This window comes from Rana temporaria, chromosome 10 (assembly GCF_905171775.1).
Source record: "Rana temporaria chromosome 10, aRanTem1.1, whole genome shotgun sequence".
Lineage (NCBI taxonomy): Eukaryota > Metazoa > Chordata > Amphibia > Anura > Ranidae > Rana > Rana temporaria.
This window is the reverse complement of record NC_053498.1, coordinates 109006619-109021070: the sequence shown is the minus strand read 5'-3', so window position 1 is coordinate 109021070 and position 14452 is coordinate 109006619. Positions and strand designations below refer to the sequence as shown.

The 14452-nt window shown below is 45.1% G+C and overlaps 1 protein-coding gene across 1 annotated transcript in view; it reads left to right on the top strand.

Annotated features, from left to right (window-relative positions):
* Positions 1 to 14452, top strand: part of NOC2L (NOC2 like nucleolar associated transcriptional repressor) — a 174069-nt gene that overhangs the window by 107543 nt on the left and 52074 nt on the right. Inside the window, exon 15 of the mRNA XM_040325958.1 lies at positions 9560 to 9703. Within this exon, the coding sequence (XP_040181892.1) occupies positions 9560 to 9703 (144 nt within the window). The remainder of the gene's footprint in view (positions 1 to 9559; positions 9704 to 14452) is intronic.

The window sequence follows — 14452 nt, the reverse complement described above, 5'->3', positions numbered from 1 at the left end:
TTGCCTCAAAAACTTGCGGTGGCGTGACGTAAATCAGATAGGTTACGCGGATCCGCTAACCTATCTGAATCTACCCCGTGGTCCGGATAAGAACTGGCTTTCGATCTGTGTACAGACCGACGTCCGCCATTTAGTGACGGCTGATGGGCTGCTTTAAGCTCATGTAAAAGCTTTGTGAATTGATCTGAGTGAATTAAAATTGTCAAATTATTGTCCGGACTTGATCATACAATCAGCCAATTTCTGGTTGTTGATGGAACGTGAAGATGGTAAATTGCTTAGTTTCTGCTGATTTCCTGGGGTTGTATTTATTATTCTCAGTGGCTCGAATGTGGGTGAAGCTGACAAAAATATTGCCACATGATCTCAATTGAAAATTTGACAAAGCTTCTGAACCTTCCCACTTTGTCCAAAACTAGAAACAACTTGGCTGGAGTTGTGCTTTAAAGCAGGGGTCTCCAAACTTTTCAAACAAAGGGCCACTTTATTGTCCTTCGGACTTTAGGAGGGCCCGGATTGTGGCCAGTGGGGGCAGAAAATGTCCCGGGACCAACACCGGTGAGAATAAATATGGCCTCAGGGTTGGTGGTCAGTAGGAGGAGGATTAGGGCCCCTATCAGCAGGAGAAATCGTATCCCATCATTGATATCCGTAGAAGAAATAGCACCCCCTTGTTGGTGTCAGTGGGAGGAATAGTGCCCCAAGGGCCACATAAAGGCTAGCAAAGGGCCACATCTGGCCCTCGGGCCGCAGTTTGGAGACCCCTGCTTTAAAGTATAGTTAGGGACTGTGTAGTACCCCCAGCCTTTCCATTCAACTCTGTGCATTGGGGTTCTTTAATACAAATGTTGTTTGTCGGCGCAGCACATCAAAGTCACAATTACATTTATTTATTTATTTTTTTACAGCTTATTTTGGTTAGAGTTTAAACGGGTCCATATGGCCTCATTGTTTCTGTTTTCCCTTTGATAGAAAAGGAATTTTAAAAGTTGTGTGCGCGGTTAGATGTGTGAAAAGCCGTTAGAGGCATGCATAGACTTGGAGGGGAGTGTGTCCGGGGTGGCTGGCGCGTGGGCGTGTTGGTGTGCAGCCGTACAGAGAACGCAGTGTGAGCGCCGCATCACTGGCAGCGTGACAGCATCTATCCTGATAATCTCCGGCTGGCGCGGCTCGCCAACGAAGCGCTCTCTTCTGTCTCCGTGACATGCACTCTTCCCCCATGCTGGGAGAAGCACAGGCGGCAGAGTTGTTTTGGCAGACTGCAAATCCCAGCTCCGGAGCGGCGCGTCGCTATTAGTCTCTCTTTATTAACTCTTAGCATTCAAGAACAAGGACCGCGCTTGCAGACAGGCAGCATCTTTCTCCAGCGCTTGTGTCCGGCATCTGTAGGGTTACAGGCAGTGGTTTGGATGCTTGTCAGGGATCTGTTTTCTTGCTGGGAGGCAGCATGCGCTCCTAGCATTTTCTATTTTCAGCCTGCAGCTAGGAGAGGTTCAGGATGCTTTAGTCACTACAGGTCACTGATCCCATATTAATTATGCTGAACTTGGCCAAACAGCCTGCCTCACTTTCTCACTCCAGAAGATGACTTTATGCTGCCCTTTATTTTCACTTCAGCCTTGTGCTCTGCTCTTGATATACCTTTTTTTTTTGTACAGAGTGCTGTAAGCTTTTAAACCTTTCATGACCAGAGGTCATTAAAAGTGACCCCTTCAGGAACATCAAAGTAAGCAAAAGAATACCCTTCAAATGCAGAATAGAGATTCTTGCCTTTTGCGCTGCACAGATTGCTGAACACCACTCCATTCAAGAGGAATCATTTGCTAAAGGCTTCTATTAGGAAGCCAACACTCTGGGAGTGTGGATCTCCTGGTGATCTCTTGTACCCCGTAGTTTTTCCACCAACTCCCACATCTCTACTGTGATCTGCAGAGTAACATGGAGGTCACCGGGCTGGGCACTGGGTACAGCCCTGCTGAATATATGTCTGTGATTGTATTGGTTCCCATTTCTTAGTACCAGGCTGACAATAAACATATCAAAAGGTATATTTACTTTGTTTCAGTTTTGTTATATTCCTATTGGGCACATATGCACAATGTCCGCTGAGTTACGATGATCTGTATTTGCCCGAACTGCATAAAGAGGCGTATTTCTGGAGCCTGGGATGTCCTGCATCTGCTGCTTTCACCCATTAATGTATGGGTGGCTGTACGCAGCTGTGTGTCACAATTTGCATAAAGCGTTGCGCGTGCACAGGCGTAATGTTTTGAATGCACACTATCGCTGCACGTGTGCTAGTTTAATGCTACTAGTGGCAAATGGCTGCGTATAACTGCCTTCACTTCCTTATGTTCATGGGTGGCTGTGCGCAGTTCCAAGATAGCCCAGGCCCCAGAAATGTGCAACTATTTTTACGCTGCACTTGCTCCCATGTACCTGAAGCCAATAAAAGATGAAGACCGCAGGCGTGCGTTATGCACAGTAGAACACATGCCCACCGCTGGGAATGAGCCCTATGAAGGGAAACTAAGCCAAAATGATGATATTTTTTTTTTGGGTGTTTTAATATGGATATAGCGGGAAATGTTTAGAAATTGAGGCCCCTTTCACACGGACGTCTGTTCTGCCGCAGTTAAAAGCATTACTTTCTGCTGAAATTCAAGACTCCAGGCACAGCGCTCAGCTGCATTTGTACAGTGCGATTAGCTGCGGTTGCGTTTAGCCGCGGCACAATATTTAACGGGGATCCGACTTGGATCCCTGCCAATACCAAGCACTGTGTATGGTATGAATCTTGAGGGGGGAACACCACGCCAAATTTTAAATAAAAAAACGGCATGGGTACTCCCTGCAAGAGCATACCAGACCCTTGGGTCTGCTATGGATTTTAAGGGGAACCCCCCGTGCGCCGAAAAAACAGCGTGGCCCCCCCCCCCCCCAAAATCCATACCAGACCCTTATCCGAGCACGCAACCCGGTCGGTCAGGAAAGGGGGTGGGGACAAGCGGGCCCTCAACATGGGGGGGTAGGTGCTTTGGAGCAGGGGCCCCCACCCCAAAGCACCGTGTCCCCATGTTGATGAGAACAGGGCCTCTTCCCGTCAACCCTGGCCGTTTGGTTGTCGGGTCTGCAGGCGGGGAGCTTATCGGAATTCGGGAGCCCCCTTTAATAGGGGGGCCCCAGATCCCGGCCCCCCCATCCTAGGTGAATGAGTAGGGGGTACCCCCTACCCATTCACCTGGAGGAAAAAAATGTCAAAAGACTCACTACACAGGTTTTAAAAGTCATTGGGCAGCTCCGGGGGGGGGGGAGGACTTCGGTGGTTCTCTTCTTCTGCTCTCAGGTGCCTTCTTCCTTCTGCCGGGCTTCTCCGCTGTCTTCTTGCAGCTTTTACCAGCGCGCGGGGGGGTGCTCGGTCTTCTGTCGTCTTCTCCCCACTTCTCCGGTGTTTTTTTGTTTTTTACATTTTTTTTTCTCCAGGTAAATGGGTAGGGGTACGATACTCATTCACCTCGGGTGGGGGGGCCGGGAGCCTTATTAAAGGGGGCTCCTGGAATCCGATAAGCTCCCGCCCGCAGACCCCGACAACCAACGACCAGGGTTTCCGGGAAGAGGCCCTGTCCTCATCAACATGGGGACACGGTACTTTGGGGTGGGTGCAGGGCGCCACCTGCCCCAAAGCACCTACCGCCCCATGTTGAGGGCATGCGGCCTGGTATGGTTAAGGAGGGGGGGGGCGCTCGCTCGTCCCCACCCCCCTTTTCTGACCGACCAGGCTGCGTGCTCGGATAAGGGTCTGGTATGGATTTTGGGGGGGTACCCCAAGCCGATTTTTCGGCATACAGGGGTTACCCTTAAAGTCCATAGCAGACCCAAGTGCCTGGTATGCTCTCTGGGGGGGGGGGGGGGGACCCATCCCGTTTTTTTATTTGAAATTTGCCGTACCAAACGCAGCTGACACAGTGCACTGCGATTACCTGCGGTTATGTGCCGATAGCTGTGCCAGATCGCACTTGGACGCATTCAATTCTATTTTTTCTTTTCCGCACAAAACCACAGGTAACAAAACCTAAATGCAGTGTGTGAAGGGTGTCATAGGAAAGCATTGTGTGCTTCTAGCTGCGGTAAAATCCGCACCTGAAAACACCATTCTATCCGTCCGTGTGAAAGGGGCCTAAGGGGTTTTGTTCGTTCTCTTTCAACTTTGGGGGGGGGACTTTCCTTTCTTCCTTTTCTGCCCCAGTAACTACATATTGGAAGTAATGGGAATTTTGAAAAAAAATTCTCAAAGATGTTTATTTTAATTGCGTGACCTCAAAGTAGAATTTAACTCCCTTCCTGCCTTAGTGACACAGAAATTAGGTGAAATCTCTCCAGTGGGGAACACAGCCAGCAACTTTAACAATATCCCCCCCCCCCCCCTCTATTTTCCTATCCATACACTTGATGGGGGGAATCCTCTCTGCAAAGCTTTTGTATTCTCTGACAGCCGGGAGACTTCCCTGCTGTCGGAATACAATGATCAACATTTCAGGCTATAGCCTGCAGCGCTGATCGAGTGGTATGGTTGTACAGAAGTCAATCCACCAACCTTGCATGATTAGGCAAGAGTTAAGCCAGCCATGCGTGGATCGGAATTCTGTTGGCTCACCAGTGACTGGCCTAATTTCAATCCATGTATGGGCAGGGAGGTTGTGCAGGAGTCTCACCTAATCATGTGATATTGGGGTGGGAAGCTTTCCCTGCTCCGCTTCTGTTTTAACAAATAAGAAAAGGAAGCGCAGACCTTAGTGCAGTTAATCCTTCTATTATGACTCAAAGGATTAACTGCGTTCGGCTCTGCGCTTCCTTTTGTTTTCCCAATTTGTCAGCTACCCATAGGCTATTGGAAGCTGCAAGACCCTTGAGCCATTCAGCCACTGTTACTAATTAGGAGTGACTTTTTGGGCTAAATATGGAATAGAATTTGTTTGATGCGATTGTAAGGACTACAGATTTATGTTTAAATTCTGCTTCCGCTTTACACTGTTGTGCCAGTCAGAAAAAGGTAGCGGAGTAAATGGGCAAAAGGCACATAGCTTTTGAGGGTATTGGGTAAAGCAGGCTGTAAATCTGAAAACTTTATGCAACTTTTTCCAGGGCAAAAGTGATAATTGTTAGAATGCAGCAAATCCTCATTTTAAAACCGTTCCTTTTTAATTAGAGTTATTTAATTCTATGTAGCCAGGTGTTCTGGGGCTGATGCACAAAATGGTGTTTTAATTTGCCCTCTTAGCCTGAGCTATAAACTGTGTGGATACTGGAAATGGGATAGACACACAACGCCGTCTAAGAAGAACCAGATGCGGTTCTCTACAGGTCACACACAGATTAGGCTGCCGAGCGCTTCGAGCTGACGTTAGCACGGAAATTTGGAAAACTGCCCCCTTGTCCCCCTCCTTTTTTCATGCGTCATCTATTAGACCACACGTTGACACATCGGAGACCCCCAGGCTGTCTGCGGCTCAGGGCTCTGTTAGTAGTTTGCCTCTCTTGTCCCTGCCCGATCCCAGATGTGTACGCACACAAGAGGGGGGGCTGGGAAGAGAGCCTGCAGTCTTCTGCCAAAGGGATTTCACACAGATGTGCAAACAGCCGTTCTGTGCTTTGTGGTACTGTGGCCTCCGGGTGTGTACGGAGATGGGGGGGGGGGGGGGGGGGTCACTACAGTTTAGAGATTTTTGAAAAAATTGTCAAATACTATTTTTTTTTGTTTAAATTGGCCACACAACTGTGTTTTGTAAATTTTGAAAAAGCATAGACCCTTATGTGCAAGAAGAAACATATGCTCCCAAAATGCATTCACCATTGCATGGTTGAAATTTCACAAAGGGATGGATGGGGTGGGCACATGCATACTTTTTCTGGCTTTCGGATACAAGATTGAAAATATGTTGCTTCTTCAAGGAAAGGGTACCTCAATTTATTATTATACTGTTATTTTAGTTACACGAGTTTTTTTTATGAACTGTATATGGGCTCCTCTCCTCCCTTTTGATATCTGTATAAGAAATCGCACATACCTCATTGCTTTAGTTAGATGCTGCTGCTGTCCCCCACCCAAGCCCAAGAACTGAGCAATCACGTGACCGCTGATCACTTAGTCCGTAGATACCGCTCTGCGCTCAGAGATGACTATAAGTTGTCATCCTCAGCTCTGTCCTTCCAGCGCTCACTGTAGCGCACAGCTGGTGAGTGGGTGGGCGCAGCTGGTTTCTGCTCTCAGCGGACTGATGAAGCCAGCTGTTAATAAGCTGGCTGGTTGCATCCCAACAATATAGTTGGGATTCTTTTAGGGCCTGGAGTGGCTCTGTGATGTCAGCTGATAGCGGGCAATAGCCTGCTATTAGCTGACTGTGTGGGTCACAGGAGAGCAAAAGTGCACTCTTGTGACCTGGAAGAGAAGTATGGCCAAAGCTTCTCTTTTATACATACCCTTTATCCTGGGGCTCTTCCAGACAATCAGGTGATGTCCTGGGGGTCTTCTATAAGGTCTGGTGACATCCTGGGGTCTTCTTCCTCTTTTGGCCATTGTGGCCAGTCTGTTGGCCATTGTGGCAGGAAGTCAGTTAAATGATGAATGTTTGTTGTAACCAAGGACAGGAAGACTACAGAACAATCCTACCTCTCCTTATCCTTCTTAACATAGGAGGAAGTGTTCTGTTGTCCTAATGCTCTTCCTGATAAAATAGCTTCAGATAAGTCTGCGGAGTGTGGGACAACACTGGATTTCTGGCAACATGGACTGATTTTGTTTGCATTTATTTAACAGATAGAAGTAAACTCTTTCAATGGTATACAGTATTTAACTTGCCAAAGTGGAGCAAATAAGAGAAGTTCCTTATTAGAGTTTTTTTAGTATTTTAGGCAAAGATCTGCTACCTTTCTATAAATATTCTTTGGCTTATAGTATAGATGTTTCCACTGAGTGTTTTAGCTCCTGATGAGTTACCCTATTGGTCAGGTAGGCTACCTGTCACATTGAATAACCATTTGAAAAGTGGGTCAGGGGTGGAGCCAAGATGAACTTTTACAAGAAAGGCCCTAATTTGCATAAGGCCCGAAAACCACCCAGAACACCGTGTGGCGCCCGCCACATCTAAAAGTGACCATGGGGCCAATGCTCTGCTCAGAGAGACCTGCACCTGAGGGGAAAAAACACTATACTGGGGTTATGGCATCTAGCTGTAGCCACAACCCCGGTATTTTAAATCAAAGCAATGACATATTTTTCCAGTTAGGCAGTCGGCAAAGGATATATTGCAGAATTACCACAATGTGAAGACAGACGGCAGTGATGCCACCCTAAATGTTAATGTGTGGAAGGTTCTTGTTGATGTCTGTGTCCCTGTTGGGATGTTTTCTTAAAGCGGCGCTCCACTCAAAGAGGAAGCTCTGCTTATTTTCTTCCTCCCCCCATCGCTGCCATGTTTCGCACCTTTTAGGGGAGAGTGGGTACCTGTTGTTGACGGGTGCTTGTCCCCACTTCCAGGAGACTTTGCTGCTGCCAGATCACCTGCTTCCTCCCCCCACCGCTGCCAAGTTTTGCCCCCCTCTTCCTTCCACGGCTGCCTTTTTTTGAAGCCGATTGAAAAAGTTGCGGGATCCCTGGACAGGTGAGTGTCCCAATATTAAAAGTCAGCAGCTACAGTATCTGAGGCCGCTGACTTAAAGGGGTGGTTCACCCTAAAAACTACTTTTTTTTATTAAACTGGCCCGCGTCACGGTTGGCGAAAGGAGCCGAACGGCGAGTCGGCGCTATACTGCGCATGCGCATCGACGTTCGGCTCCTTTTCGCCAACCGTGACGCGGCTTACGCGACGGGGGGGGAGCTCGTTTTTGGTCAAAATGTCAATCACAGACATGTGAGGAACGCCCACTCCCGCGGGACTCGCAACGGGTGAATATGCTGTACAAAGGTATGTACAGCATCAAAAAAAAAATAATAGCCTTAATCGTATTGTAATGTGGGGGGCCAGTTTAATAAAAAAAAGTCGTTTTTAGGGTGAACCACCCCTTTAACATTTTTTGTGGGGTGGTGAAGCTTCGCTTTAAGCTTGCTATATACTGGTAGAATGTTTGATATTTTGTAATTTTTGGAATGTTATTTTGATTTTCTAATTAGTAATAGGGTCAAATCAATGTTTCTGACCACAGTGATGATAAAATTAAAAGAAGCAGGATGGAAAATGTATTTGTACAAACTATTTCTAACAGCATATGTGGTTTTCATTTTGGAAAGTCCACTTGTTCCAAAATTGATAAATTCAAGGAAGTTTTTTTCGGACAACATTTGTCAAGTCAATAAATATACTGAAAATGTTTGCATGAATGAGCATATACATCAATGTTTAAAATGTTTCTAGTGTATGGCCAGCTTTACTTCCTGTTTAGTCATTAGGGCAGGAAGTGTGGCAAAATCTTCTTAATCAGGACAGAGTAATAAAAATCTGACAGAAGTTTCAACTTGTCCCCACTATCCAAAGTAGGTTGTCTGTAGTTCTACTTGAAAGTAAACCTCTACCTATCTAGTATTTTTTCCACCATATTTACTACATTTTAAAGTTCTTAGGTTAGTGACAGGTATGCTTTTACATCTCCAAAGGGTGTTCTCACTCCGTGTCCTGTATTCTGTGTACGTTCTTACCAGTTAATTGTTGCCCAAGATTTCTACTGGCAAGCCTTAAAGCCGCTGATTTTCTTTTAGGGCTGTGCAAATTAACTTTTAATTCATCGATTAATCTTTAATTTTTTTGATCGATCAAAATCTTTTTGATCAATTAAAATTCTTTTGATTGGTACTCACCTCTCCGCCGGCTTCTGGGCCTTCAGGGAGTTCCGTCGGAGATCCAGTAATGTCACGGACACCGGCAGGGCTTGCCGTGTCCATCTGAAGGGCTCCTTTGCTGTGCCTTCATATCTGCATGCCGGCGGGACCTTACTATCTGCCACACGCAAGGGCTGTTACACTTCCCTCTATCACTTCCCTCTATCAACCTGGGATTCTACAACCATCCACTGGGAGTTGTGATAGTTCCCTTCATGGGAGATCTACATGCCGACGGACTGATGTTAACCTCTCCTCATCTGGATTCAGCAGTAGTATCGTTGTACACATTTTTATACCAGTATCATACTTGGCTACATGTTTTTATGACTGCTTTTGGTACTGTTTGGTATTACTCGCACCATTTTTACAGTTTATGTAGCTACATCGATTTTATCTCCAGTGCAATATTTATTTGGTTACCTACTTTTAAAACTATAAAAGTTTTAATGCTATTCCCATCGAGCGCTGCCTTTGTGTGTTTTTTGTATCCTGCTATCCATTTTTCCAGTGGTTGGTAGCTGCACTGGGAATCAGCCTGCAATGAGATCAGCTAAAAGTAGTTGGATCTGTATGTGTGTTATAATTGAAATTAGTCGATTAATCGATAAAAAAAAAAAGATTAATCAAACACAAAATTTTGATCAGTAACAGCCCTAATTTTTTTGTATACAATTTTTGTCCTTGCAGCTGAAATCTTTCCTAAAGGAATGTAAAGTATCCAATTATTCCAAGCCAGTGCGCCAACTGCTGGAGAAGATCCAAGAGAATTCGTCCTACATAACTAGCAAAAGACAGAAGTCTGCCTTTGGGGTGTCTGATAGGGAAGCTGTGGTAAGTAGACAACTGGGACATTTTATATGCCATAGATGCTGTGCTCTCCCAGAATGTGTAGCTCTTTGCAATGTGTGACCAAGTCCTGTTCCAGATACCTTTTTCTTAGTAAAGTTTAAACCTATAGTTCTATATAGCGTACATAACACTGCAGCCACCCATGCGTTGGTGGTAAAGCGCTGCTCGTTTTAGCTGCGCTTTTCGGCAGCTAGTGTGTCACTTTTAACCCCAAAGGAGGAGTTAAAAATACCCATGTTGCGGTGCTTTGGAAGCGCTGCCCATTCATTTCAATGGGCAGGGCCTTTTGGGAGCGCTGTATACAGCGCTCCCAAACCGCCCCAAAGATGCTGCTTGCAGGACTTTTTCTTATGTCCCTCAAGTACACTGCCCAGTGTGAAAGCACTCAGGCTTTCACACTTGGGCGGCATGAGAGGCAATTTTCAGACGCTTTACAGGCACTATTTCCAGCAGTAAAATGCTTGAATACCACCTCGGTGGGAAAGGGGTCTTAGTGGCAGACTAAGTACCTTTGCATCGTTCCTGATGAATTTGCCGTAGCTATGAAAAACATTAAAGGAGTTAAAACGGCTAAATAAAGATTTGCTTACACAAAAGTACCGTACAATAAATTGGCAGTCAAAGACCGTCATACCGGTATTAAGGGACTTTAATTGTGTATCACTTCCTATATTTAAGCAGAAATGCATCAATTAAAAACAGGGTTATGTTACCCGCACAGCCTGGCAATCAGGTTGGTGGTATTTAAATCAAAATAAAGTACATACAAAAAGTAGGGATGTCCCGATACCACTTTTTTTAAGACCGAGTACAAATACCGATACTTTTTTTCAAGTACTTGCCAATACCGATTACTAATACTTTTTTTTTATCACATGTGACAGTGGCACATGTGCAAGTAGTTTTTTTTTAGTTTTTTTATTTATTATATTTTACAATTTGTTATTTTTTTGGTCTGTGTTTTTTTTATTAAATTTTTTATCTATTACAATTTTTTTTTTTTAATCAGCCCTGTTGGGGCGCTTTGGTGAGATATCAGGGGTCTTAACAGACCCCTGATATCTCCCCTTTGAGACAAAGAGACTAAGGAACAACCCTAACAAAGCGTTGAAAACATACAAATAGTATGGACAGAACCTCTTATGTGTAGACCCTACCACAAGATTTTTATCAACATATTAGTAGACATCAGATCCAGTAAGGGCCACTGAAGCAACCTTCCAGATGTATACCAATACAATCTAGCGTATAAAGTAAGCAGAGCAGCTGTAGACTATGGAGGGGTTACACTTTTTAAACGCTTTTCACGCATTTGCTTATTTGGGAAAGGGAGTATAAAGAACATAAGGATAGTTCAGCCATGGAATTATTGAAGTGGGTATCTCTGCCAGCAAAATAGGGGCACGGAGAGGGCGATACAATGGAACAGGCTGCCAGTCCTTAAGCCACATGGTGAACGGGCAAAATACACTGAAGAAGAAATTAACGTTCCTTTTTTTGGGGAAGACCCCACGCTTTTATTTTAATTTTAGCATGGTGCCCTCTTTAAAATTCATTTTAGACCCACAGAGCCCAATATGGTTTGGGGGGGGATACCCCACACTTTTTTTTTTTTTTAATCCTGGCCTTTTATATTCTACCGTCAGCGGAAAATCCCCACTGACAGCAGGGCTGACTCATCGTAGTTAGGAAGATGGCATGTGCTGGCTTCTTAACAACCGCTGACTCGCCCTCATTGCTGACAGGAAGGGCGAGTCATTGGTTGTTAGGACACCGGCGGGCTGCGGTTTCTAACAACCATTAGAAATTGTAGGCAGAATTGCATTCCAGTGTGATTTTGATGCATTTCAGTACAGTTCAGTCTGCACTGGAACACACTGGATCGTACTACACTATACTACCCAAAGTATTGGGATCACCTGCCTTTTATATGCACATGAACTTTATTGGCATACCAGTCTTGGTTCGTAGGGTTCAATATTGAGTTGGCCCACCCTTTGCAGCTTTAACCGCTTCAACTCTTCTAGGAAGGCTGTCCACAAGGTTTAGGAATGTGTCTATGGGAATGTTTGACAATTCTTCTGGGAATGTTTGACAATTCTTCCAGGAGCACATTCCAGAGGTCAGGGACTGATGTGGACGAGAAGGACTGGCTTGCAGTCTCCACTCTAATTCATCCCAAAGGTTTTCTGTCGGGTTGAGGTCAGGGCTCTGTGCAGGTCAGTTAAGTTCCTTCACCCCAAACTTGCTCATCCATGTCTTTATGGACCTTGCTTTGTGCACTGGTCCAAATCATTTGGTGGAGGGGTCATTATGGTGTGGGGTTGTTTTTCAGGGTTTGGCCTTTGCCCCTTCGTTCCAGTGAAGGAAGCCCTTAAAGCCGTCGGCATAACGAGACATTTTGGAGAATTTCAAGCTCCCAACTTTATGGGAACAGTTTGGGGACGCCACCTTCCTGTTCCAACATCACTGCACACCAGTGCACAAAGCAAGGTCCATAAAGACATGGATGAGCGAATTTGGGGTGGAGGAACTTGACTGGCCGGCAGAGAGTCCTGATAGAACACCTTTGGGATGAATTAGAGCGGAGACTGCGAGTCAGGCCTTCTCATCCACATCAGTGAATGGCCTCATAAAAGAAAATTCCAAATTTTGGGTTGTCCCCAGAAAAGTAATAAAGGGAAAATCTTCCAATGGGGACACTTGTTCTGGTGACCTGTGGGCCGCAAGAAATTCCCTTTTCCTCTTATAGCGTGTTTTTAGTAAGGGGACAGGAAGTGCAGGTAAATCTCCCCAATGGGGCAATGATGGCAAAAATAAACCTTACCAGGTTTTTTAATCCTTCCTTACTCTGTCCAAAATGAAAGAAAAAGTGTTGCCTACAATTCTACTTTAAATACTTGGAGTATTAAAAAACCTTGCTATGCGCCCCTCAACACAGAAGTTACTATCTCTGTACAACCCTTCTGGCTCTTTATTACAAACTAATATTTGGGCCGATGAAAGTCCCTTTTAGACAATTATCCAACTTTTTTTTATATATACCTTTTGCATCCATCCTGGAGTATCCCCTTGCATAGTGTTGGTCAGATCCCTTAGTTGTGAGTGTATCCTATTCCATGGGATAACCCTGTAATTTAACACAGCCTGTGAAGTTCTGCTCACTAAGACAGGTGAACATGCAGCATGTCACATTGGATAAACACCACCTGATATACTATGTGTGAAGCAAATGACAGTGTTTAGTACAGAGGAAATTGGTAAGCCGTTTACTGTCATCAGGGTAATGTGTAGGATGCTCTCAGTGTAACTGAATCCCGTAACTGTGATATTGAAACCGGCAAATGACCTTCCGTCCCTTAGATATCAGTAATTGTCATTAGACCCACCTACTGCTCTTGGACCCTGTTTTTACTTGGTGGACCTCCCACGAATTGCACTGCAGTACATTGCAGGCACCTCTGTCTCCAAGGGGAGCAGATAAATCTTGATAATTAGCATTCTGTTTGCTGGCTGACGGAGCCTGATCTCCTCTGCAACCCTAGAACAGCACGCACGGATGTAATGCCTTCATAAATATTTTAATGGCAGTCTGCTGGTAATATAAATCAGGGGGCTGGGAGTGCTAGAAGCCATCCACAGACACTCTGGCACCACCTCGCAGGGACAGCGGCAATGGGAAAGTGTCAGATCATAGACGCCCACGTGTTGTGGTCTCTGCAGCAGGACTGAGCTTTGCTGGAGGATTGCAGGTGGTGCCACTTAGAGATGTGCTGGGTCTATATAGTTGTAGGGGAAGAGGAGACGTATCAAGGGCTCCATTCTCATTACTGGCATGTCATTACTAGAGTTGAAATGTCCTGCATTAAGTGTCTTGAATCTTGGATAATGCCCCTATTATTTAAAGAGTCTGTACACCAAAAATTGCAAAAAAGTAGAACACATCTTGCATGTTTCTATATACCCGGGTCATTTTCTGTGTTGTGTTTTTCACTTAAATTGGTATTTGTATTTAACATCAGTAAATTGCATTTCATGCTGAAATAAAAAATGATTCTAAAGCCTAAATATTTTTATTTTAATGTATTCCTTGCATTAAGGTGTAATTGTTTAGGAGTCAGCATCCCCCCCCCCTTTTCTTACCTGAGCCCTCGCTCGAGCTGTGAGTGTCTTCAGTTCAGCAGTGCTCGGCAGCAAGCATTCACGAGTGCCCCCATGGATAGCGGCTTCTCATTGGGGGCACTGGAAAGGGAGGAGGGGCCAGGAGCTATGGCAGGGGACTTTTTAAAAGCACACTAAAGATGCAGAACTTTTTGAACCGCAGTGCAAATGCAGCACAGTTATGTGAAAAGTCACATAGGCTTTAAAAGTTAATAATTTTGATACACTTTTGGCCTGCTGGAAAGGTGCATTTCAGCGCAGCAAAAGCACATCAGTGTCTGACTCATAGCGCTTTAAGAATCCTTTGTCTAATTAATGTTAACATTGTATATAAAAAAAAAAATGCAATTAAAAACGCACACTCTCAGTATTGGGCCTTGTATTTAAGCAGGCGCCTGTGTGAGGCCCAAGTTTGCTTACACGAGTGCCCCTGCACAGGCAGTCCTATTTATGTCAATTGGGACACTGTGGCTGTACGGATACAGCCAATGCTCTAAAATTGACAGCTCTGCAGGTACTTGTCACTTAAATGCATACAGCGTCAGCTGAACGAGAAAAAAGAAACAAAAT